The sequence below is a fragment of the Octopus bimaculoides genome, chromosome 23 (genome assembly GCF_046866305.1).
Source record: "Octopus bimaculoides isolate indiv1 chromosome 23, ASM4686630v1, whole genome shotgun sequence".
In the NCBI taxonomy this organism is placed as follows: domain Eukaryota; kingdom Metazoa; phylum Mollusca; class Cephalopoda; order Octopoda; family Octopodidae; genus Octopus; species Octopus bimaculoides.
Window position 1 is genome coordinate 38,242,733 of NC_142950.1, and position 25,629 is coordinate 38,268,361.

A 25,629-nucleotide genomic window follows, 5' to 3' on the forward strand; every position below is an offset into this window, starting at 1 on the left:
TTTTCGAAGTTATGAGGAAACAAAGTCCAGGGGTGGGTGAGTTTCCACGACTGTAGGTATGCTGTTCACACCTTATCAAAAGTTGTTTTCCTTTCACAAATGCAAAGTCGATAGTGTACAACACAAACGCTGAAATGTCAAAAATCACTTAATCTTTGTGTGTTTAATATTCTGTTGAAGAGCAATTAATACACAATTACCACAATTAAATGCTGATTAATGATAGCATTTAATTAAAACACCTGTTGCCTATTGACTACAGCTAATTACAATCCCTCCTTACAGACCTGCAATAAGAAGATACCCATAAAACCGTATTGTCTTACAAGAGGCTTCCAAATAGGATTAGAATAACGATTTCTAACCCCCCCCCAGGTGTGCTAACGATTCTGCCAACTCACCGCCCTCAAGCACAGTATATTGCCAAAAGTATCAATCACTTGTCACTGCCGCCATGAGGCCCAAGGTTTGAAGGGTACTTTCTACATGTCATTGACATGGGTGCTAGCTATATGACACTAGCATTGCCCCCCCCCCCCCAACTATGTTTTCATTTGGTTTGATGGGTCTTAAGCACAGCATGTCATCCAACATTTGAAGGGTGCTTTTTACGTGCCACTGGCATCCATTATGACTGCAGTTTCACTTGGCTTGATGGGTCTTCTCAAGCTCAGCATGTCACCAAAGGTCTCGGTCACTTGTCATTGCCTCCATGAGGCCCAGCATTTGAAGACCATGCTTCGTCACCTCATCCCATGTCTTCCTAAGTTTACCTCTTGCACAGGTTCCCTCCACCATTAGAGATCTGCACTTCTACACACACACACACACACATGCCAGCATAGAAAACAAACATCAAATGATAATGATATATGTATATAGAAATATATACATGTACTATGTATATAGCTATGCATATCTGTGTATATATATATGTATACATTGGTTTCAAATTTTGGCACAAGGCCAGCAGTTTCAAAAAAGGGTTAAATTGATTACTTTGACTCCAGGCACAAAATTAAATATTGGGGTCGATTCATTCGACTAAAAGTCCGAGGTGGTGCCCCAGCATGGCCATAATCTAATGAGTGAAACAAATAAAAGATAAAAGAGCTACATAATATATATATATATACACAAACACGCGTGTGTGCACTGGATGTCAGCAGGTAAGCAAAACGGTGAGATGTCTCCATTCCTTGTTGATATTGCAATGGATCCCAGGCTGGCAGAGTTGTTAACCGGGCAAAATGCTGGCTGACATTTCGTCTGTACTTACATTCTGAGTTCAAATTCTGTGGAGATCAACTTAGCTCTTCACCCTTTTGCATTTGATAAAGTACCAGATGAGCATTCAGGTTGATGTAATTGACTTACTGCTTGCCCTCTGAAATTGCTGGCCTTGCGCTAACATTTGAAACCATTATTACAACCATTCGCTCACCACTTTCAAAGATTGATGGAATAAAAAAGAAATTGCTTGAAGAAAAAAAAAAATGTCAAGAGATGGCAAAAGGAAGAATTTCTAACCATAAAACTGTCTCTCAAGTCTGCATCTAACTCATACTGGCTCAGTAAAATGGATGTGAAGAGCAAACAATATTGACAAGAACTTTCATTGCAAATAGATTTCCATTGCCTGGAAGTTGTTAAATCGTGTTCCCTGATGTCTGCCTATAATCCTTGAAATCACATTTGTTCGAATACCCAATTCAAATTCTTCCAAGACTTCTCTTCTGTCAACTACAGCTTTGACTTGCATTGGACACAATGTTTTAAAAAGTTAATATCTTCAGTTTCTGTTTCTCAAACGAATACTGTGATTATCGGAGTTTATATATTCTCATCTGCCAGAAAGTGCATGCAGCCATTGTCTCTTATTTAGAGAAACCTGAGATATTTTAACATTGTCACTTGAGTTAATCAACCCTATTTCATTGACTAAATACTTCACTGGTATCTTAGTTTCATCTATGAGTGAAAGGCAGACAGTATGATGTTTATGTACAAAGTGTAATGTTGCAGGGCAGTAAAATATGGGCAGAGAAAATACATGGGTTGTAAAAGTGAGCTTGAAGGGATTTGAACTACAAACATCAAGGCCCAAAATTAATCACAGCATATTTTGTCTGATGCCCTTATCAATTCTGCCAATCTAACTGAAGTGTTATAATTAGAAAATTTCATTTGTTTATTAAAAAAAAGCAACAATCACTAAAGACACTGATTTATTTAAAAATTTATTTATTTTGAATGAAATTTAAAATAAAATATTAAAGTTATTATTACATGGGTTAATTGGTAGATAAAAAATACGTCATTTGCTGTAGAACGGCTGCTGAGAATTATGGATACAGAGGCAATCAAGAATACAGCGAAGAGAAATGAGATGGAACGGTTGAATCGTGTGTTGAGAAAAGATGGAAGGGGTAACGGAAATCAACGTGGAAAGAAATAGGAGAAAAGTAAGAAAGACATGGCTGAAGATGGTAGGGGAGGAAAGAAGAGTAAGCGGGTTAGTGAGTGGAGAGAGAGGAAAGGGCGAATGGAGAAGACGGCCAGCAGGGAAATGGCCTTAAATGCACATTACTTGTTATTGCTGTAGAAATAATATCCTAAAGAGGAGATGAAGGGGTCATTTTACAGTCTGTTTGTTCCCTCATTGCTTTGCTAAGAGCTTCAGGTTTGGGGTCCTCAGTGAATACCTGGGCAAGGGTGAAATCTGTAATTGCACTTCCGTGTCATGTGAATATGGGTATTCCCTTGGGACACAGGGCAGAGTGGACAAGACACTGAATGTGACATGGGTGCAAACAATGACACAATATCAAGACTAGTTTTCAGTGTCCCCTTTTAAGAAGAGTCACAGACTAGGCTGGTAGGACCCTAATCCTAGTCACTCTGTCTTCATAAGTATAGGTGTGAGTGCATGCGTTTGTGTGTGTTTGCCACCACCAGAACCAGAATGTCACCAAAACAGGTTGAAATTCCAGTCAACCCAAATCACCAACCCCAAACAGCAGGCCTTAATTGTTGCATCCCAGTATATTTATGTACAATATGTCCTCCCACTGGATCCCCTCCCTTTACCCATACCTGCTCATTACATGCTCTCCCGCTCTCCTTTTGTAATCTCATAAACTTATCCACCCACTCACCCTCTCCAATCCCTGCTCCACTTCATACAGCTCCATGTACCTTGTTTCCCCTCTAATGCAAAACTCCTTTCTCAGTCCCCCAATACTACTCCCTCATCTCAGTTAAGGGTTTGGTGACCTCTCTACTGCTGGTGCCACATAAAAAGCACCCAGTCCACTCTGTAAAGTGGTTGGCATTAGGAAGGTCAGAGCCATAGAAGCCATACCAAAGTAGACGAGAGGGATTGGTGCAGTCTTCTGACTTGCCAATTCCTGTTGAACCATCCAACCCATTCCAGCATGGAAAACAGACGTTAAATGATGATGATGACACACACTCATACAAGCAACTAGGACCCTGCTCTGTTGGGGGGGGGGAGAACAATGCAACCAATGAGAAGACAATAACAGACACCTGTGACCTTGGTTCAGATTGCTTGTGCTGGTTGGCATAAGTATCCTTCAGTTACAATTTGTCGGTACAAGGAGATGTATTTGCTGCCTTTGGTCGTATGTTTAATTAGGAACTGTGTGAGGAAATGTTGTTTTGAAACATCGGCTGGCAAAACGCCGTTTAATTTCAGGAAACTCGTTACAAAACTGAAGCAGTTATGGTCTTCTTCATGATATCTGTAAAAAAAACAAAAACAACAATAAAAAATATGTATTTAAATATGATTAATCCATTTGATAGCCATCCACTTAAGACCACCACTCCTGATTCTATGAAACAAACTTTCTGTTTTAAAGTGACTTAAAAACCTTCCTTCAAAATTTTAAGTTTCAAACACCAGCTTAATAATGACAAAGTTAATTAATTAAATTTTTCATTATTTTCAGAATCAGTTGAAACAAAGTCAGTGGATTTCAACAGAAAAATGATAAGAAAATGGTTAAATGATTAGGAAAGTTGTTAAACCTCAACCCTGCTTTTGTATAATGAAGCCAGGTGAGCCTTTGGATGCCTTATTTTACACAATTCCAAAAGTCTACAATAATATTCATATCCAGACAACCATTTTCATTTGTCTTTCTTTAGATTCTCACATTGACCCAGTAACACAACACACGTCTTTAGATTTACACATCCTCCCCTTAAATCTACACTGTTTCCATTTTGTAGATGTAAATGTATATAATTCTACAGTTTTATCATAAGTACACTCTACAGAAAAATACTCCATCTAGTGGGAGATAAATATCATTTAATGGACACAATTTATGAAAAAGTTACCAATAGCTTCATGTTTTTAGAGATACAATCATTTGGCAGATTTAAATAACATGTATCTCAAAGCAATCTTTCAGGATGAAAATCTTGGTTTTCCGAATTTTCTTTTCTCTCTTCTTCCACTTTTTGTATTAACATTCTTCACATTTTCTTCATCTCATTTTACCTCGTATTTTCTCATTGGCCAGCATCCTGGTTTTTAAATACATCTAATGATATGCATTGAACCTGAAAGATTCCTTAGAGATACATGTTATATAAATCTACCCAAATTATTGTATTTCTAAAGCATGGAACTATCAGTAGCTCTTTTTTAAATTGTCAATATTAAATGACACACACACACACATATATATATATGCCAGCATGGAAGATGGGTGTTAAATGGTGATGATAATGATAACATACACACACACACATATACACTTGAACTACAAACACATAGATAAACATACATCATGGTACACTGCCAGCATACATCCAAACACACATCTAGAGGCATATACGTGGCTGAGGCAAGTGAAGAAACAATAAAATGGAAGGGATTACCTTTGTGGTACCCAGGTGAGGTCTTGTGAATATCGGGCAAGCTGACCATCCCATTCTGTTTCGAAGAGTCTGTTGGTCAACAGGTCACTGAAAGAAACAGCAATACAGCATGTCCAGGAGATCGACCCGATTGTGATGCCGTTTTCATCGTATTCATATACAACACCTGTCAAAAACAAACAAGAAAACAGGTGTTTTAACATTAAAGAATTGGGAGTCGTTCATTCATTATTATGTGAGGAGGAGGAGAAAGAGTGGTTCAATGTTGATATGGTGAATTATGAACTATGAGACCATCATCAGCCAACAAGGAAACCTCTAAAAATCGCTAGAAACAGCAGCCAAATTTCCTTCCAAACACACCTAGTGTCTTAAGGTGACACCATGTTTGAGGCAAAGAGGTGACTGCTATGAATCAGTCTGAGAACTGCTACATTATGGAGTTCTTGATAAACCCACAAAAGGACAGGAATGGTCATGGTTGGCATGCCTTTGCTCATAGGTTTGTTGTGAACCCTAGGACTCACAAGGCCAGAACTTCAACTGGCTTCTGTGCTGCATAAGTGATTGTGATTACAACACTCCCTCCTGGACAAGATGCCAGTCCATCACAGGGTTAACTTCCCTTCTGCTGCTGGAACATATTTACAGGTGAGTGGACTGGAACAACATGTACCACCTGGTCTGGGTATTGAACCCATAATCTTATGATTGTAAGTGCAACACCCTAACCACTAGGCCACATGCTTTCACATAAGACATCAGAACCAATAATACATAAATCCATGATTGTTATGATAGAAAAAAAAGGCTAATCCCTTCGAGAATATAAATTTAGATTTCGATATTATTGTTTTTTTATCATTATTGTATATTGGGTGTGGTAGATGGAATAGGTAAGCATACATTTCCAAGGAAACACTCACTGCAAGTTTCCAATGATCTGTAATTGCAAAGTTAGCATTACTTGTTGTTAAACCTCATAGTTGTATAGAGGCAGTCATCTTATCAGAATCTCCCTCCAATTGGATATGGAACAAAATGTATGACACAAGCTGATTAATAAACTTTGTTGATTGTGTATTATCTGACATGGAATAAAAAATAATTGAAATGAAGGCATTCCATTGTGAAAATTGTCCGGTAACGACAACAACAAACTCCTGATACAGACGAAACTGGAGGACATGGTCAAGTAAATGAGCCCCAGTATGTGACTGGTATGCTATGTTTATCAATGTGGGGTGAAAGAAAGACAAAGGTGGTCTCAATAGGATTCGAACTTAGAGCAAACCTGAAATTATGAAAATAGAAACAATTGAAACACTCCATGATTCCAAGAAAAAAAAAGTTTAATGGAATTGTTGTATTACCTTGTGAGTTCGTCACACCGATATGGAGGTTGGCAGCATTCTGGTAATCCCTGGAGGGATGATAAAAAAGAAAAAAGAAAAATCAATAACAATATATGTGTATACATGAGGCTTCTTTTAGTTTCGGATCTCGCAAATTATTCTGATTCACTGAGAAGGAATTGGTTGACCAACCAAAGCATCGTAATTCCAGAAGACATTTGACCAAAATTCTGTGAAGAGAGACTCAACTATGGCGTTGGGAAGCAGACTTCTTAATCACATGACCATGCCTGTACCTATGTGTGTGTGTGTATACTATTTTGGGTATCATTGATTTAATGGAGGTCAGCTGAGACAGGAAAGTAGATTATAATAGACTGTGGAGCCAACAGAATTGCCTCTTTATTGTTTCACAACCTGCTAGAAGTAGCAGCCAAATCTCCTTTACTATCATGGTTTTAGGTACACTGTGTCTGGGAAAGACCAGATGGTCATGGTTAGAAGGTCTTTGTGAACAGGTCTGTTCTATCAGGGCTGAACTGGGGCTAAACAACAGCAGCAGAATGTATGTTGTTAATTTTTTTTTGTTTCTATCAGTTATGAGTCCCAATCTGAAGGCAGGGAGGGTTGCCTGGGAAGATCACTGAATTAAGTACCAGTAATATAGAGAGGTTCATTCGATCAACCAAACCCTGCCGCATTTTCCTTTAACAAGAAGTCTTACAAGCCAATGAGGAAGCCTCTCCATGGCTACTTGACCTGCTATAAAGAGCAGACAAAACTCCCTCAAATCACCCACTACTGGTGATTTGAGGGAGTAGTGGGTGGACACTACTCCCTCAAATGGACACCTTGGATAATATAGTTTGAAAATGGACACATTGGATTCACTTTTGCTGCATGGAATTGTTGGCGTTGTGAGTGTTTATTGAGCGAAAACACCTAAAGCTCCACGAGGCTCTGGCAGGGGATGGTGGTGAACCCTGCTGTACTCTTTCACCACAATTTTCTTTCACTCTTACTTCCTATTTCTGTTGTGCCTGTACTTCAAAGGGTCAGCCTTGTCACACTGTGTCACGCCGAATATCCTCGAGAACTACGTTAAGGGTACACGTGTCTGTGGAGTGCTCAGCCACTTGCACGTTAATTTCACGAGCAGGCTGTTCCGTTGATCGGATCAACTGGAACCCTCAACGTCGTAAGCGACGGAGTGCCAACAACAATGTAGGGTATTTCTAAAGTGTCCAGATGTTTGCTCAGGTTGGGTGTTATTATTATTATCATTATACTTTTGACCCTAGGAAACAACTTCGCTTGCGCTTCTACAAACCTCCAGCAACATTTTAAAAACAAATCAACCTGCATTCGTTACGGTGACGTTTTTGATAACTTTCCTCTGTTTCGTTTTCTTTAGAATCTACTCCCTTCATCGTTCCAGAAACAACCGACAAAACTAAAAGCAACGGGATCCTCGTAACCATTTCCCCCTCACTTTATTATTCCCCGTTTTCCCAGTCTATGGAAGCGCGGTTAGCTCTTGGAGTTTCTCTTCGAGTTTAGTTGATAAAAAAAAAGTCTTTAAAAACAGTTAAAATTTACAGAAATGAAGTATAGATGTAAAGAAAAAAAAAGAAAAAGTTTCTTACTGAAGAAATGTACCCTGGGTAGGTTTAACGACGACAGCAAAAGGCAAACGGACAGCATCTATAAAAGGGGATTCGATACGATAGGGAGGTAGAAGACTGTCGCTGTTGATAACATCACCGCTACAGAGTGGACATGTTGTTGGTAATTGACGACAATAAAATATATTTGTTTTATTCGAACAGTGTTGGAAACAACGAATTATGTCAAAGTCTTCTTCATTATCCATGGAAAATCTTTGTAAGAACAAAATGAGGAAAAAGAATGAAATTTAATAATAGTGAGACACCTGTTACTAATGTTAATTAATTACAGGTGAGAAGCAATAGAGTAATCTCCCCTTACTCAACCTCCCTGTCCAAATAAAAGTTGCAGCAACTTAATATTAGAAAAGTAGTAAATCTTATAAAATGGACAACGAAATTTTATTAGAAAAAAACCCCTGATTAAATGAGTATAAGAGGGATTTTGTTCGCATGGTTACTTAACCTGCTAGAAATAGTAGCTACTATCTCGTTTAATATAACAATTTAGTTCACTGTGAGTAAAAAAAAATTAGATTTTGTGGTATTGATGCTCAAAAAATAAAATAGGTAGCTTATTCAGGAGAGAGAGAGAGAGAGGTCACATCGTCTGCAGCTAAACATTCGGTGTAACTCTTCTTCCTCGTTGTTTAGAAATAAAGAAAAAGCGCCGGTTTAGAATGGCTTGTGACGTCAGAAGGAAGCAATGACGTCGCCTTAATTGGCGGCTTATTTAAATGACGTCTTGTCGGATGTTCAGGGTGGATGAACGTATGAAAGGATTTCAACAGGTTCTGGCCGGACGTTGAAGACCTGAAAGCGTACAAGGTTCGTGCAACAACCGGAGTAGAGAACAATTCCCCTCTCTGTTGAAGTTTGTTTGGCGAGCTGAAAGTAAGAATCATTATTTTTCCTTTTTTTACGACATTTTTTGTAGAGCTTTCGAGACTAGAACGGGTGAAAGTTTTCGTCATACCGAAGACCTCGTTCAAACTTGCAACTGAGTGGGGTCCCTCTCTAAAGGCTCCGAGAGTCAGGCATCTTGTGAATTTTCCGAAAGTTCCTCCCCCACCCCGTTCGTTTGTGCAAATTTTTTCTTTTCATTTTCTACACAGTTTATAAACACCTAACAGGCTTTTTTTGTTTCGTTTGTTTTCGTTAACGGGAGTCCGTCTTTATATTAACCATTTTATCAATTCGGAAAGCATGAACGGCAAAGTCCACCTCGGCGGAATTTTAACTCCGAACGTAAGGATGGACGAAATGTCTCTAAGCATTTTTTTTTGCCCAGCGCGATAACGATTCTGCCGTTTCGCCGCCTTCCACCTGCTAGAAATATCAGCCACATCTCCCTTAAATCGCCGCCTTAAAAACAGGACATTTAAATAATGTAGTTTTAGACTGGAATTTCTTTAATACTGCTCGATGAATCATCAAGAAGAACCCTTAGAACGGCGGACAAACTATTTTCCATTGGTGCCTATTTAAGAAATCAGTGTTTAATTCTGAATTCGAATTCTATCGAAATGATCCAAGATAAAGTATTTCGAGACGTTCAAAGAGTCAGATAACTGCAAATTGGCTGAGTGGAAGACATGAATATAAACGTTCATTTGATTCAATTTTACTTCCAGTGCCCGAGTATTTCTGAGTTATAAGTTTATGTGAAACACCTGCTGTCGCGTGAAGGACATACCCAGCTATCTGTTGAGTCCATTGTGAGGAGGATAGTCCCGCCGCCTTCCTTTGGTCGGGAAGAGCAGGCTGTTTTTCTTTGCCTGGTGGTAGCCTTAGCGAAAGCGGTTGAAAGGGCTGAAGACAGATACTTTCCTCTTTGGCCAAGACTTCATCAACTTTTCCAAATTTCACTTGAAAGGGAAAGTGAGTGGGGAGAGGGAAGTTCTGCCCCAAATGTCGTCTATTTTCCATGGGTTGAACAGTTTGACAGTATCTGGCAAGTTGCAAGGCCGCATCGAGCTCCAGTTTAAGATTTGCTTTGGTTTCTGCGGCTGGATGCCCTTTCTAACATCCACCAGTTTACAGAGTGTACTGACTGGGTTTTTTTTTTTCATGTCACCGTCCCTATTGAGATTGACAGGTAACTTGCATGACGGGGAAAGAGAAAAAGCTTCTGCTACTAACTCTAGTATTTAAGAGGGGGAAGTAGAGGTGGGTGGCTTCATGTCAGGTGTTGAAAGCTAAAATATTTATTATTTTTGTGTTTCATATTCATTTTGTTTTGCACGCTGTTTAACATACTTGTCTATTTCTACAAGTGTATAGAGTTATTTTCGTGTGTATGTGTATTCTGTATTAATATGAATCTATTTATGTAGTTTTGCATGCCATCATCATCATTTAAAGTCCATTTTCTATGCTAGCATGGGTTGGACGATTTGACAGAAGCTGTCCAGCTGAAGACCTGTTCAAGCTCCATGCCTGTTTTGGTATGGTTTCTACGGCCGGATGCCCCCTTCCTAACACCAACCACTTTACAGGGTGGACTGGATAGTGGTATGGGTGCTTTTTACATGACACCAGCACCTACGATTAGGGAAGCGCAGCTAAGTAAAAGCCTGGTGGCCCTTGCAGGGGACGAGCCTGTATGTAAGAGCAACCACGCTTTTACTTAGCTTGACGTGTCTTTTTAAGCACAGCAAACCGTCAGGAGTCTCATTTATCTCTTCTGTGACCACATCTTCCTCTTCCACAATTTCCTTTCATAAAGATGTCTTCTCATTTCTTCACTCGTCACAGTTATCTCCCTTACTACATCTAATTCTTCCTATTCATTTTTTTGTTGTTTTTTTTTTTGTTACTCGGCTTCTCTGCTTCATTCTTTTAACATTACGCAAGCTGGCTTCCTTCTTTGGCATATAATGTCCCTGTTTCTCTAACATAAGCATCATATCATTTTCTCTTCACTTGAAACAATCCTCTTGTCAGCTTGTTGAACTTTTCTCACCTTGTTTCTTGTCTGGCGACAATACTTTTGCAGCTCATATCGATCTATCCATGGATTAGCTCACCTAAGGTAGAAGCCATCAACTAGTTCCAAGCATTGCAATGTATTTTGTGCTCTGACTGCCAGCTCCTCCTGCTTACAAAATCTTTGCTCTCAGCCTCTTTCTTTTCCCCAAATACTTCTTGTCTACTTATAATTCAGATTGATTACAACTGAGAGAATTTCCAACCTACTTTTCTCTTTCTCTATGTTGAGCACAACCATTTCTCTTATGGCTACTGGGCCGCTGGAATTAAATATTGGAAGCTTTTCTGTTCACCACTCTATCGATAATCTCAATCTACTTTTCTTCATCAACAATAAAAATAAATTTAACAAAAGAAGAAAAAAACATTAAAGAAGGAAAAGTTTTAAAATTGTTTTATTCCCAATAAAGTGAAAGATTGATTTGTGTGACGTTAATAGGACTCTGATCAATTTGTCAAAAATCTTTCTTGAACAAATGAATAAATAAGTTAACATTGCAGAAATATTTTGTAGAATATTTACATCTGTCTCCGTCTCAGAGTCACGTCTGTACATTCTGGTTTTTGATTCCTGCCAAGGTCAGCTTTGGTCTTGCATCTTTCTGAGAGTTGGAGAGGAAAATAGATAAAACGAGTTAAATACTGGGGTAAATTCAACTGGTTACACCTCACCACCTCCCCTAAAATGTGAGGGTTTGTACCTATGATAGAAATATTATTGTCGATCGTTTGAAGAACTCAGTATTTTGTTCACACACTCTCAATTGTATTTAGTCTTTTATATGGGAACACATCACAGGAAGGCCTCTTTTGGCAAATGTCTACAACCTTCACATCACTCCATTCAACAGAACCTAACTGTCCATGCTCTTTCTTGATGACAATAACAGCTTAAGTTGAGTGCTTTCAACCAACAAGTGAAACTAGCACAAAACAGTTAACAGCCACTTGCAACATAAACTTATAATAAAAAGACTACACTGTACCCCACAGGATATCTTTGTAAATTTTAGTCAACAATCTTGAGTCATATGTTAACACCTTGTTTTTATATACAATATTTCTGTGGACAGAAAATAGGGATTAATGGACTAATTTCAAACCTGTGTTGGAATTTAAACAGCAACTGAATCCTCTCTTTAACTGACCCCAAAGACATTGCTTTGCCAAGGGATTAAGTCAATCCAACTGATTGGTGGATATAATAGTTTTAGCAAGGAGTTTCATTCATGAGTTATTGGTGTCTTAACACTGTTATGGAAACACTTTGTACAAAAGATTCAGAGAGAGAGAGAGAGAGAGAGAGAGATAGAGGGAGGGAGGGAGATCAGCTGGACAGGTTTCAATTCTCTGTTGGGGTTTTTAACTGTTCACAATGATTCCTTCTATTAATCAAGGCTTAAATAATTTATCAAAGTCTAGAGATATTCTGTTGTACAGTATAGCATTGAACCAAAATGGTGTTAGTAACTAAAACAAAAAAAAAACTACTGGGTCTGGAAAAAGGGCCTTTGCTGGCCCTCCACTGGTGTGATTGATGCTATTAATCCAAAGAGCCAAATACTGTGGAGGGGGGGGACTAGAGTGGTGGTGGTGGTGGTGGTGGTGGTGGTGCATGTAATGGGTGACATGAATCAGAATTGTGATTCAGGATTGCCTGGAAGTGGTATGAGATCAGCCAGCTCTGAGAAACAGGCCATGACTGTGTGAATGTGTGTGTATATATTTGCTTCTCAACATGAATTTGGGTTCTGTCCCTCTGTGTGGAACTTTGGACAAGTGCCTTCTACTGTGGCAAACTAACGCCTTTGAATAGATTTAGAAGATGGAGACTGAAAGAAGTTTGTCATGACTTTTTATCCCATCTTCCCAAAACCACTGAAACAAATTCAATCCTACTGAGCTTCGATGTAGTAAGCCTATACACAAATATCCCACATGATTTAGGAATAAAGGCGGTTGAATATTGGGTAAACAAACACAGAGAAGCAATTCCCAACAGGTACACAGTGACATTTATACTAGAATCAGTGAGACTTATCCTGGAAAATAATACATTCTTCTTCAATGGTAAGAACTATATCCAAATTAAAGGCACGGCTATGGGGACGAGGTTTGCCCCCGTTTATGCGAATTCGGTGATGGGTTACTTGGAACAAAAACTCTACCAGGAAATAGAGGAGAGATATAACACCGAATTTAGGAAGCTTATAGAAAAAGCATGGAAGAGATACCTGGACGATTGCTTCATAATCTGGACCAAACCTCAAAGCATTGTGGAGGAATTTAACAGCCTCCTGAACAACCTACACCCATCCATCCAATTCACACTGGAGATGAACAGTAGCAAATTACCATTTCTAGATATAATGGTAATTAAAAAGAACACTGCCATTACCACAGATATATATTACAAACACACAGACACACACCAATACTTGAACTTTAAATCGTGCCATCCACCCCATACAAAACGCAACATACCATACTGCCTAGCCAGGAGAATATGTACTATTGTAGAGGATATAGAGACCAGAAATCAACGCCTGATGGAACTGAAAGAATTTCTGGTGAAGCAAAAATACCCATCACGACTCATAGAAAATGGTATTCAGCGGGCTTCGAAAATACCCATACAACAACTGAGGACACCGCAAAGAAAAGACAAACAGGAAAAGATCATTCCATTTATAGTGACACAAAATCCATGCCACCAGAACATCTTTAATATCGCCAAAGCGAACTTACCGATCCTTGCACAAAGTAAGGAATTGAGAAATATCATTACAGATCAAAATATAACTCTCAGTAAGAGACAACCTAAAAACTTGAAAAAACTATTAACAAAGGCAAGGTTTGACCTCAGCAACAAAAATCAAACATTCACTGTATCCAAATGCAATGATAGCCGATGCGGCACATGCTGATCAATCCATACCGGCCCATATATGAACACAAAAACAGGGAAAATATTCACCAATGCGAACATGAACTGCAAAAGTAGAAATCTAATCTACTGCATCAAATGCCCTAATTGTGAAGAATTGTACGTTGGCCAGACAGGTAATGCACTATCGGAACGCTCACGGGTACATCGACAACAGATTAAAAACCCAGAAGTCCGCCAAATACCACTGAGTAACCATCTAGCAACATGTGGTCATCAAACTTTTATTATATTTCCATTCCATAAACTTTACAACCGGAATGAAATTGAAAGAAAATGCAAAGAAAAGGACTTTATTAAGAAATTCAAACCCACTCTTAACAAACAATGATTAAATCCATCTTACTTGGGGTTTAAAAATCTTATCCTTGTAACCAAAACACAAAAAATCTCTAAGATATCATCATTTCTATAAATAGATTTGGCATCATTTCTAAGAACAGCCAAACACCTACTGCCATTTAAAAATCTTATCCCTACAACCCACACAAAACAATAAATTAAAATATCATCATGTCTAAAAATAGATTTAACATCAATTCTAAAAATAGCCAGACACCTACTGCTGCCATCCAAAGGAATTGGTATAAAAGACAGAAAACCAGCCAACTTATTACAGTCTGTTAAAGACTGTCATACCGGCCATGACGAAGGGAAATAGCCCTGAAACTCGAGTCTCCTTTATATATATATATTTATATTTATATATTTATATATTTGATCCTTTATATTGAACACTCAATATTTCATCTACATTCAATACTTTATTTCATGGTGCCATCCATTTTTATTTTATTTTATATTATATATTGTATATTATATTATATATTGTATATTCCATATTCTATACCCCACATTAGTTCTGCAGGAATATAAATAAAACATAAAAAACAGACAGTGTTGGAACTCTTTTAAGCAAAATATATTCCTCTATACACAATCATACAGAAAAATCCACCTTTTTTGTATTTATTTTTACTCGCATATATATATATATATATATATATATATATATATATATATATATGCACATTCACACACACACACACACACATACATATATATATATTAGTTTAATTAGCTGCCAAGAATGTTATACAGGGTGTTTGGAAAGTCATTGTGCACTTTTCTAATCATATTTTGACCCCAATATGGTTTTAACATCCGAAGAACATGTCTTTCTAATTGAGCACATTTTTCAAGAAGGTGTTAGATACACAGATTTGGTACGACAGCGTTTTGCTGATAAATTCTCAGAAAACACTTGTTCCTCATTGCAATGCTGTTCATAACTTTATTGCTAAATTCTGAGAAATAGGATCAGAGGCAAGTGCCCAACACTGTGGAAGACCATCAAAAGATATCCAAGGAGAAATTGTTTGATATTTCTGACAATATGCAGCAGAGTCCATCAAAGCCATTACAAAAGTTAGCGACTGCTATAAGGCCATCAGAAAGAAATTAAAACGCTTCCCATACAAAATATTGACAATACAAGAACTAAAAGCGACAATACTTTTTCTAAGATGGAAGGTGGGCCTGTACTGATGCTAAAGGACATCACTTCCAATGTTGTTTGTAGTGCAGTGACTTTCTGAAATGGCCTGTATATGAAAATAGCTTTTGTAAATGTAAAATGTTGTCTGATCACTTGACTCATTCTTTAGTTTATTGACTGCAGAGGAAAAACAATTTTGGGTGGAGAGAAGTGTTTGGAATCGAACCAGCACCAGTTAATTACTGGTACATGAATTATTGTCCGAGGTGGACAGGAATGTAATTAAATATCACAAGGCATTCAATTCAGCACTAACATTCCCCTACCTTCCAAGATAGACTTATCTGTTGGCTATTGAGCTGTCTGCAACTTTGCTAAATTTGTTCTAAAGACTGTTTCTAATTATCTTCTGCTTGTTTCTTCAGTCATTGGTTTGTGGCCATGCTGGAGCACCATCTTGAAGGGTTTCGTTGAAGAAATCGACACTGGTACTTATTCTATTGTTCTCTTTTGCCAGACTGCTAAGTTATGTGGATATAGACAGACCAACACCAGTTGTTAAGTAAAGCCATTGGTTGGCCCAGGGCTAAAGGAGAAGACAGCTGCCTAATGTGATGTCTGGTGGGGCTGAACCCAAAACCATATGGGGACAAAACAAGCTTCTTAACCACACAGCTATTGACAGAAACTTATTGGAAAGATAATGTCAACTCATCATCATCATCATCATCATCATTATTGCTTTTTATTGCTGGCATTGTTTGCACATTTCCTCTCCCATCCTGCTGCCCCTTATTGAGTTCCTTTGTGAGGTGCAGTACTATCCTCAGATCAATTCTTCTTGTCTTCCTTCTAATTTGTGAAGTTCTGTGGCTTAGTCGTTTGGGTGGTGTTGCACTCCTCAAGACTGCAAGATTATGGGTTTCAATTCCTGGACTGGGCAAAACACTTCACTGTCCCAGTCCACTCGGCTGTAAAGGAGAAACCTACCAATGGATTTGCCTCCTGTTCAGGAGAAGGAATGTTGGTATTTTTGTCACTTATAAACCCTAAAAACAAGGTCAGTGGCCCTCTGAGCCCTGGGTCTTGAGACAATAATTACTGCCACTTGACCCCCCCCCCCCTTTTTTTCCAACCCAGCTATCATCTTCCATCCTTGATATACATCTCTCTTTATCAGTTTTTGCACTCAGCTCATTTGCTGTGCTTGGTCGTTCATGCTAACATGGCAGCACTGAAGGCAAGGGGCTTGCTTCCTCATAACTTTACATTCAGTATTATTGTTTTCCCTCAAGTGTTAGGAGGTTGGAATGAAGCAGTTGGGCAGCAGTCTTGTTTGACCACTGGTCATTTGGCATGGCTGGACTGGACACCACTGTTTTGGCACTGGAGGCAAACAACATGCAGAAAGGAAAACATTACAATAAATCAATTACACCTGATTGACATATGAATACGTTGCCTTCCACCGAACACACAGAGAAATTATGCTGACACATGGGGTGGGGGGGGAGAGAGAGAGAATATGCCTGATGTTAAAGAAGTTAGTGTCGGATCAGCAATGCCAAACAAGCAGCACCAAAACATCTCTCCTGGCTCTTACAGGAATCTGTTTTACGAATCAGTCCTTGTAACTTGGACAGAAGAAAAGCAAAGTTGACCTTGGTTGGATTGAACTTAGCATTCTTGACACTTAGAGCTAAATACTGATTCTGCCGTTTTCAACACTTTCTCATCTTCATCTCTCACAACAACCATTTGACCTGATATCAAAGTCCTGCATTTTTAACGAAATACTTATATTATCAATGTGTGGAAAAAACAAAACAAAAACACATTTATTAATAATTGGAATCTTTTTGAAGGGGTTAAAAGTAGGGGTTAGTGTAGAATTTTACTAAGACACAGCCTTCAAGGGGTTTAGGGGGAGTGTACCAACCCCAATATTATTTCAGTTTAGTCTTTATTTTATCTATCCATTTTTAACCAGCAGAAACAATACGGGTTTTAGACTAGTCAACATGTGTGTGTGTGTGTGTGTGTAAAGGTTTTAGCAGTTTCTGTCTGACCAATTCCACTGACAATGCATTGGTGAAGCTGAGGCAAGAGTAGAATGCATTTGACTAAAGTGCTTCGTAGCAAGATTGAACCTAAAGCTGTGTAATTTCGAAACTTCTTGACTACACACACACACACGTCTGTGGTGGTGGTGGTGGTGGTGGTTGTGGTGGGTGTACAGTCAGTGGATGTTTTTTTCCCAATACTCAACAAATCGAGTTAAAGCAAAAATGTCGGCCTCTGCATTAAGGTAAAATATTAACAATTGTCTCACACAACAACAACAACAACGATGATGATGATGAAAAATGTAAACAACAACAACAATAATAATAATAATAATTGTTCCTTTAATAATAACACCATTGTTTTTGTTTCCACTAATTAAAGTCTGGTACATCTCATTAACAGTTGTTAATTGATTCGATTATTAAATAAATGCTTCTGATGTTGGTTGTTGTTGTTGTTACTGTTGTTGTTGTTTAGCCCCAGGACAGAGCAGACCTATAATCAAAGGCTTTCCTGCTTTGACCATTCCATCTTTTGTATGTATACCATGGACCTTTTTTTAAATTAAGAGGGTGGGGAGTGACTCAAAGATTTGGCTGTTATTTCTAAAGTTTCTTACTGAAGAAATGTACCCTGGGTAGGTTTAACGACGACAGCAAAAGGCAAACGGACAGCATCTATAAAAGGGGATTCGATACGATAGGGAGGTAGAAGACTGTCGCTGTTGATAACATCACCGCTACAGAGTGGACATGTTGTTGGTAATTGACGACAATAAAATATATTTGTTTTATTCGAACAGTGTTGGAAACAACGAATTATGTCAAAGTCTTCTTCATTATCCATGGAAAATCTTTGTAAGAACAAAATGAGGAAAAAGAATGAAATTTAATAATAGTGAGACACCTGTTACTAATGTTAATTAATTACAGGTGAGAAGCAATAGAGTAATCTCCCCTTACTCAACCTCCCTGTCCAAATAAAAGTTGCAGCAACTTAATATTAGAAAAGTAGTAAATCTTATAAAATGGACAACGAAATTTTATTAGAAAAAAACCCCTGATTAAATGAGTATAAGAGGGATTTTGTTCGCATGGTTACTTAACCTGCTAGAAATAGTAGCTACTATCTCGTTTAATATAACAATTTAGTTCACTGTGAGTAAAAAAAAATTAGATTTTGTGGTATTGATGCTCAAAAAATAAAATAGGTAGCTTATTCAGGAGAGAGAGAGAGAGAGGTCACATCGTCTGCAGCTAAACATTCGGTGTAACTCTTCTTCCTCGTTGTTTAGAAATAAAGAAAAAGCGCCGGTTTAGAATGGCTTGTGACGTCAGAAGGAAGCAATGACGTCGCCTTAATTGGCGGCTTATTTAAATGACGTCTTGTCGGATGTTCAGGGTGGATGAACGTATGAAAGGATTTCAACAGGTTCTGGCCGGACGTTGAAGACCTGAAAGCGTACAAGGTTCGTGCAACAACCGGAGTAGAGAACAATTCCCCTCTCTGTTGAAGTTTGTTTGGCGAGCTGAAAGTAAGAATCATTATTTTTCCTTTTTTTACGACATTTTTTGTAGAGCTTTCGAGACTAGAACGGGTGAAAGTTTTCGTCATACCGAAGACCTCGTTCAAACTTGCAACTGAGTGGGGTCCCTCTCTAAAGGCTCCGAGAGTCAGGCATCTTGTGAATTTTCCGAAAGTTCCTCCCCCACCCCGTTCGTTTGTGCAAATTTTTTCTTTTCATTTTCTACACAGTTTATAAACACCTAACAGGCTTTTTTTGTTTCGTTTGTTTTCGTTAACGGGAGTCCGTCTTTATATTAACCATTTTATCAATTCGGAAAGCATGAACGGCAAAGTCCACCTCGGCGGAATTTTAACTCCGAACGTAAGGATGGACGAAATGTCTCTAAGCATTTTTTTTTGCCCAGCGCGATAACGATTCTGCCGTTTCGCCGCCTTCCACCTGCTAGAAATATCAGCCACATCTCCCTTAAATCGCCGCCTTAAAAACAGGACATTTAAATAATGTAGTTTTAGACTGGAATTTCTTTAATACTGCTCGATGAATCATCAAGAAGAACCCTTAGAACGGCGGACAAACTATTTTCCATTGGTGCCTATTTAAGAAATCAGTGTTTAATTCTGAATTCGAATTCTATCGAAATGATCCAAGATAAAGTATTTCGAGACGTTCAAAGAGTCAGATAACTGCAAATTGGCTGAGTGGAAGACATGAATATAAACGTTCATTTGATTCAATTTTACTTCCAGTGCCCGAGTATTTCTGAGTTATAAGTTTATGTGAAACACCTGCTGTCGCGTGAAGGACATACCCAGCTATCTGTTGAGTCCATTGTGAGGAGGATAGTCCCGCCGCCTTCCTTTGGTCGGGAAGAGCAGGCTGTTTTTCTTTGCCTGGTGGTAGCCTTAGCGAAAGCGGTTGAAAGGGCTGAAGACAGATACTTTCCTCTTTGGCCAAGACTTCATCAACTTTTCCAAATTTCACTTGAAAGGGAAAGTGAGTGGGGAGAGGGAAGTTCTGCCCCAAATGTCGTCTATTTTCCATGGGTTGAACAGTTTGACAGTATCTGGCAAGTTGCAAGGCCGCATCGAGCTCCAGTTTAAGATTTGCTTTGGTTTCTGCGGCTGGATGCCCTTTCTAACATCCACCAGTTTACAGAGTGTACTGACTGGGTTTTTTTTTTTCATGTCACCGTCCCTATTGAGATTGACAGGTAACTTGCATGACGGGGAAAGAGAAAAAGCTTCTGCTACTAACTCTAGTATTTAAGAGGGGGAAGTAGAGGTGGGTGGCTTCATGTCAGGTGTTGAAAGCTAAAATATTTATTATTTTTGTGTTTCATATTCATTTTGTTTTGCACGCTGTTTAACATACTTGTCTATTTCTACAAGTGTATAGAGTTATTTTCGTGTGTATGTGTATTCTGTATTAATATGAATCTATTTATGTAGTTTTGCATGCCATCATCATCATTTAAAGTCCATTTTCTATGCTAGCATGGGTTGGACGATTTGACAGAAGCTGTCCAGCTGAAGACCTGTTCAAGCTCCATGCCTGTTTTGGTATGGTTTCTACGGCCGGATGCCCCCTTCCTAACACCAACCACTTTACAGGGTGGACTGGATAGTGGTATGGGTGCTTTTTACATGACACCAGCACCTACGATTAGGGAAGCGCAGCTAAGTAAAAGCCTGGTGGCCCTTGCAGGGGACGAGCCTGTATGTAAGAGCAACCACGCTTTTACTTAGCTTGACGTGTCTTTTTAAGCACAGCAAACCGTCAGGAGTCTCATTTATCTCTTCTGTGACCACATCTTCCTCTTCCACAATTTCCTTTCATAAAGATGTCTTCTCATTTCTTCACTCGTCACAGTTATCTCCCTTACTACATCTAATTCTTCCTATTCATTTTTTTGTTGTTTTTTTTTTTGTTACTCGGCTTCTCTGCTTCATTCTTTTAACATTACGCAAGCTGGCTTCCTTCTTTGGCATATAATGTCCCTGTTTCTCTAACATAAGCATCATATCATTTTCTCTTCACTTGAAACAATCCTCTTGTCAGCTTGTTGAACTTTTCTCACCTTGTTTCTTGTCTGGCGACAATACTTTTGCAGCTCATATCGATCTATCCATGGATTAGCTCACCTAAGGTAGAAGCCATCAACTAGTTCCAAGCATTGCAATGTATTTTGTGCTCTGACTGCCAGCTCCTCCTGCTTACAAAATCTTTGCTCTCAGCCTCTTTCTTTTCCCCAAATACTTCTTGTCTACTTATAATTCAGATTGATTACAACTGAGAGAATTTCCAACCTACTTTTCTCTTTCTCTATGTTGAGCACAACCATTTCTCTTATGGCTACTGGGCCGCTGGAATTAAATATTGGAAGCTTTTCTGTTCACCACTCTATCGATAATCTCAATCTACTTTTCTTCATCAACAATAAAAATAAATTTAACAAAAGAAGAAAAAAACATTAAAGAAGGAAAAGTTTTAAAATTGTTTTATTCCCAATAAAGTGAAAGATTGATTTGTGTGACGTTAATAGGACTCTGATCAATTTGTCAAAAATCTTTCTTGAACAAATGAATAAATAAGTTAACATTGCAGAAATATTTTGTAGAATATTTACATCTGTCTCCGTCTCAGAGTCACGTCTGTACATTCTGGTTTTTGATTCCTGCCAAGGTCAGCTTTGGTCTTGCATCTTTCTGAGAGTTGGAGAGGAAAATAGATAAAACGAGTTAAATACTGGGGTAAATTCAACTGGTTACACCTCACCACCTCCCCTAAAATGTGAGGGTTTGTACCTATGATAGAAATATTATTGTCGATCGTTTGAAGAACTCAGTATTTTGTTCACACACTCTCAATTGTATTTAGTCTTTTATATGGGAACACATCACAGGAAGGCCTCTTTTGGCAAATGTCTACAACCTTCACATCACTCCATTCAACAGAACCTAACTGTCCATGCTCTTTCTTGATGACAATAACAGCTTAAGTTGAGTGCTTTCAACCAACAAGTGAAACTAGCACAAAACAGTTAACAGCCACTTGCAACATAAACTTATAATAAAAAGACTACACTGTACCCCACAGGATATCTTTGTAAATTTTAGTCAACAATCTTGAGTCATATGTTAACACCTTGTTTTTATATACAATATTTCTGTGGACAGAAAATAGGGATTAATGGACTAATTTCAAACCTGTGTTGGAATTTAAACAGCAACTGAATCCTCTCTTTAACTGACCCCAAAGACATTGCTTTGCCAAGGGATTAAGTCAATCCAACTGATTGGTGGATATAATAGTTTTAGCAAGGAGTTTCATTCATGAGTTATTGGTGTCTTAACACTGTTATGGAAACACTTTGTACAAAAGATTCAGAGAGAGAGAGAGAGAGAGAGAGAGATAGAGGGAGGGAGGGAGATCAGCTGGACAGGTTTCAATTCTCTGTTGGGGTTTTTAACTGTTCACAATGATTCCTTCTATTAATCAAGGCTTAAATAATTTATCAAAGTCTAGAGATATTCTGTTGTACAGTATAGCATTGAACCAAAATGGTGTTAGTAACTAAAACAAAAAAAAAACTACTGGGTCTGGAAAAAGGGCCTTTGCTGGCCCTCCACTGGTGTGATTGATGCTATTAATCCAAAGAGCCAAATACTGTGGAGGGGGGGGACTAGAGTGGTGGTGGTGGTGGTGGTGGTGGTGCATGTAATGGGTGACATGAATCAGAATTGTGATTCAGGATTGCCTGGAAGTGGTATGAGATCAGCCAGCTCTGAGAAACAGGCCATGACTGTGTGAATGTGTGTGTATATATTTGCTTCTCAACATGAATTTGGGTTCTGTCCCTCTGTGTGGAACTTTGGACAAGTGCCTTCTACTGTGGCAAACTAACGCCTTTGAATAGATTTAGAAGATGGAGACTGAAAGAAGTTTGTCATGACTTTTTATCCCATCTTCCCAAAACCACTGAAACAAATTCAATCCTACTGAGCTTCGATGTAGTAAGCCTATACACAAATATCCCACATGATTTAGGAATAAAGGCGGTTGAATATTGGGTAAACAAACACAGAGAAGCAATTCCCAACAGGTACACGGTGACATTTATACTAGAATCAGTGAGACTTATCCTGGAAAATAATACATTCTTCTTCAATGGTAAGAACTATATCCAAATTAAAGGCACGGCTATGGGGACGAGGTTTGCCCCCGTTTATGCGAATTCGGTGATGGGTTACTTGGAACAAAAACTCTACCAGGAAATAGAGGAGAGATATAACACCGAATTTAGGAAGCTTATAGAAAAAGCATGGAAGAGATACCTGGACGATTGCTTCATAATCTGGACCAAACCTCAAAGCATTGTGGAGGAATTTAACAGCCTCCTGAACAACCTACACCCATCCATCCAATTCACACTGGAGATGAACAGTAGCAAATTACCATTTCTAGATATAATGGTAATTAAAAAGAACACTGCCATTACCACAGATATATATTACAAACACACAGACACACACCAATACTTGAACTTTAAATCGTGCCATCCACCCCATACAAAACGCAACATACCATACTGCCTAGCCAGGAGAATATGTACTATTGTAGAGGATATAGAGACCAGAAATCAACGCCTGATGGAACTGAAAGAATTTCTGGTGAAGCAAAAATACCCATCACGACTCATAGAAAATGGTATTCAGCGGGCTTCGAAAATACCCATACAACAACTGAGGACACCGCAAAGAAAAGACAAACAGGAAAAGATCATTCCATTTATAGTGACACAAAATCCATGCCACCAGAACATCTTTAATATCGCCAAAGCGAACTTACCGATCCTTGCACAAAGTAAGGAATTGAGAAATATCATTACAGATCAAAATATAACTCTCAGTAAGAGACAACCTAAAAACTTGAAAAAACTATTAACAAAGGCAAGGTTTGACCTCAGCAACAAAAATCAAACATTCACTGTATCCAAATGCAATGATAGCCGATGCGGCACATGCTGATCAATCCATACCGGCCCATATATGAACACAAAAACAGGGAAAATATTCACCAATGCGAACATGAACTGCAAAAGTAGAAATCTAATCTACTGCATCAAATGCCCTAATTGTGAAGAATTGTACGTTGGCCAGACAGGTAATGCACTATCGGAACGCTCACGGGTACATCGACAACAGATTAAAAACCCAGAAGTCCGCCAAATACCACTGAGTAACCATCTAGCAACATGTGGTCATCAAACTTTTATTATATTTCCATTCCATAAACTTTACAACCGGAATGAAATTGAAAGAAAATGCAAAGAAAAGGACTTTATTAAGAAATTCAAACCCACTCTTAACAAACAATGATTAAATCCATCTTACTTGGGGTTTAAAAATCTTATCCTTGTAACCAAAACACAAAAAATCTCTAAGATATCATCATTTCTATAAATAGATTTGGCATCATTTCTAAGAACAGCCAAACACCTACTGCCATTTAAAAATCTTATCCCTACAACCCACACAAAACAATAAATTAAAATATCATCATGTCTAAAAATAGATTTAACATCAATTCTAAAAATAGCCAGACACCTACTGCTGCCATCCAAAGGAATTGGTATAAAAGACAGAAAACCAGCCAACTTATTACAGTCTGTTAAAGACTGTCATACCGGCCATGACGAAGGGAAATAGCCCTGAAACTCGAGTCTCCTTTATATATATATATTTATATTTATATATTTATATATTTGATCCTTTATATTGAACACTCAATATTTCATCTACATTCAATACTTTATTTCATGGTGCCATCCATTTTTATTTTATTTTATATTATATATTGTATATTATATTATATATTGTATATTCCATATTCTATACCCCACATTAGTTCTGCAGGAATATAAATAAAACATAAAAAACAGACAGTGTTGGAACTCTTTTAAGCAAAATATATTCCTCTATACACAATCATACAGAAAAATCCACCTTTTTTGTATTTATTTTTACTCGCATATATATATATATATATATATATATATATATGCACATTCACACACACACACACACACATACATATATATATATTAGTTTAATTAGCTGCCAAGAATGTTATACAGGGTGTTTGGAAAGTCATTGTGCACTTTTCTAATCATATTTTGACCCCAATATGGTTTTAACATCCGAAGAACATGTCTTTCTAATTGAGCACATTTTTCAAGAAGGTGTTAGATACACAGATTTGGTACGACAGCGTTTTGCTGATAAATTCTCAGAAAACACTTGTTCCTCATTGCAATGCTGTTCATAACTTTATTGCTAAATTCTGAGAAATAGGATCAGAGGCAAGTGCCCAACACTGTGGAAGACCATCAAAAGATATCCAAGGAGAAATTGTTTGATATTTCTGACAATATGCAGCAGAGTCCATCAAAGCCATTACAAAAGTTAGCGACTGCTATAAGGCCATCAGAAAGAAATTAAAACGCTTCCCATACAAAATATTGACAATACAAGAACTAAAAGCGACAATACTTTTTCTAAGATGGAAGGTGGGCCTGTACTGATGCTAAAGGACATCACTTCCAATGTTGTTTGTAGTGCAGTGACTTTCTGAAATGGCCTGTATATGAAAATAGCTTT

The 25,629-nt window shown here is 38.2% G+C and overlaps 2 protein-coding genes across 2 annotated transcripts; one reads left to right on the forward strand and one right to left on the reverse strand.

Moving 5' to 3' along the window:
* Positions 1 to 2,223: 2,223 nt before the first annotated feature.
* LOC106868996 (MKRN2 opposite strand protein) lies at positions 2,224 to 8,145 on the reverse strand. The gene is made up of 4 exons (XM_014914480.3): positions 7,919 to 8,145; positions 6,291 to 6,340; positions 4,918 to 5,083; positions 2,224 to 3,767 (listed from the first exon to the last, which is right to left on the reverse strand). The coding sequence occupies exons 1-4, from the start codon at positions 8,143 to 8,145 to the stop codon at positions 3,566 to 3,568; spliced, it is 645 nt and encodes a 214-aa protein (XP_014769966.1). The 3' UTR covers positions 2,224 to 3,565.
* A 7,366-nt stretch (positions 8,146 to 15,511) lies between these two features.
* On the forward strand, positions 15,512 to 24,517 carry LOC149131362 (uncharacterized). The gene is made up of 2 exons (XM_089340470.1): positions 15,512 to 18,976; positions 21,081 to 24,517. The coding sequence occupies exon 2, from the start codon at positions 23,173 to 23,175 to the stop codon at positions 23,995 to 23,997; it is 825 nt and encodes a 274-aa protein (XP_089196596.1). The 5' UTR covers positions 15,512 to 18,976; positions 21,081 to 23,172; the 3' UTR covers positions 23,998 to 24,517.
* The last annotated feature ends 1,112 nt before the right edge of the window (positions 24,518 to 25,629 follow it).

Coding starts and splice junctions, on each gene's coding strand:
- LOC106868996 (XM_014914480.3), bottom strand. CDS start 8,145: ATGGATAATGAAGAAGACTTTGACATAATTCGTTGTTTCCAACACTGT. Junction 5,084..6,290: donor CGGTGTGACGAACTCACAAG/GTAATACAACAA, acceptor TGTTTTTGACAG/GTGTTGTATATGAATACGAT. Junction 3,768..4,917: donor CTCACCTGGGTACCACAAAG/GTAATCCCTTCC, acceptor TTTTTTTTACAG/ATATCATGAAGAAGACCATA.
- LOC149131362 (XM_089340470.1), top strand. CDS start 23,173: ATGGGGACGAGGTTTGCCCCCGTTTATGCGAATTCGGTGATGGGTTAC.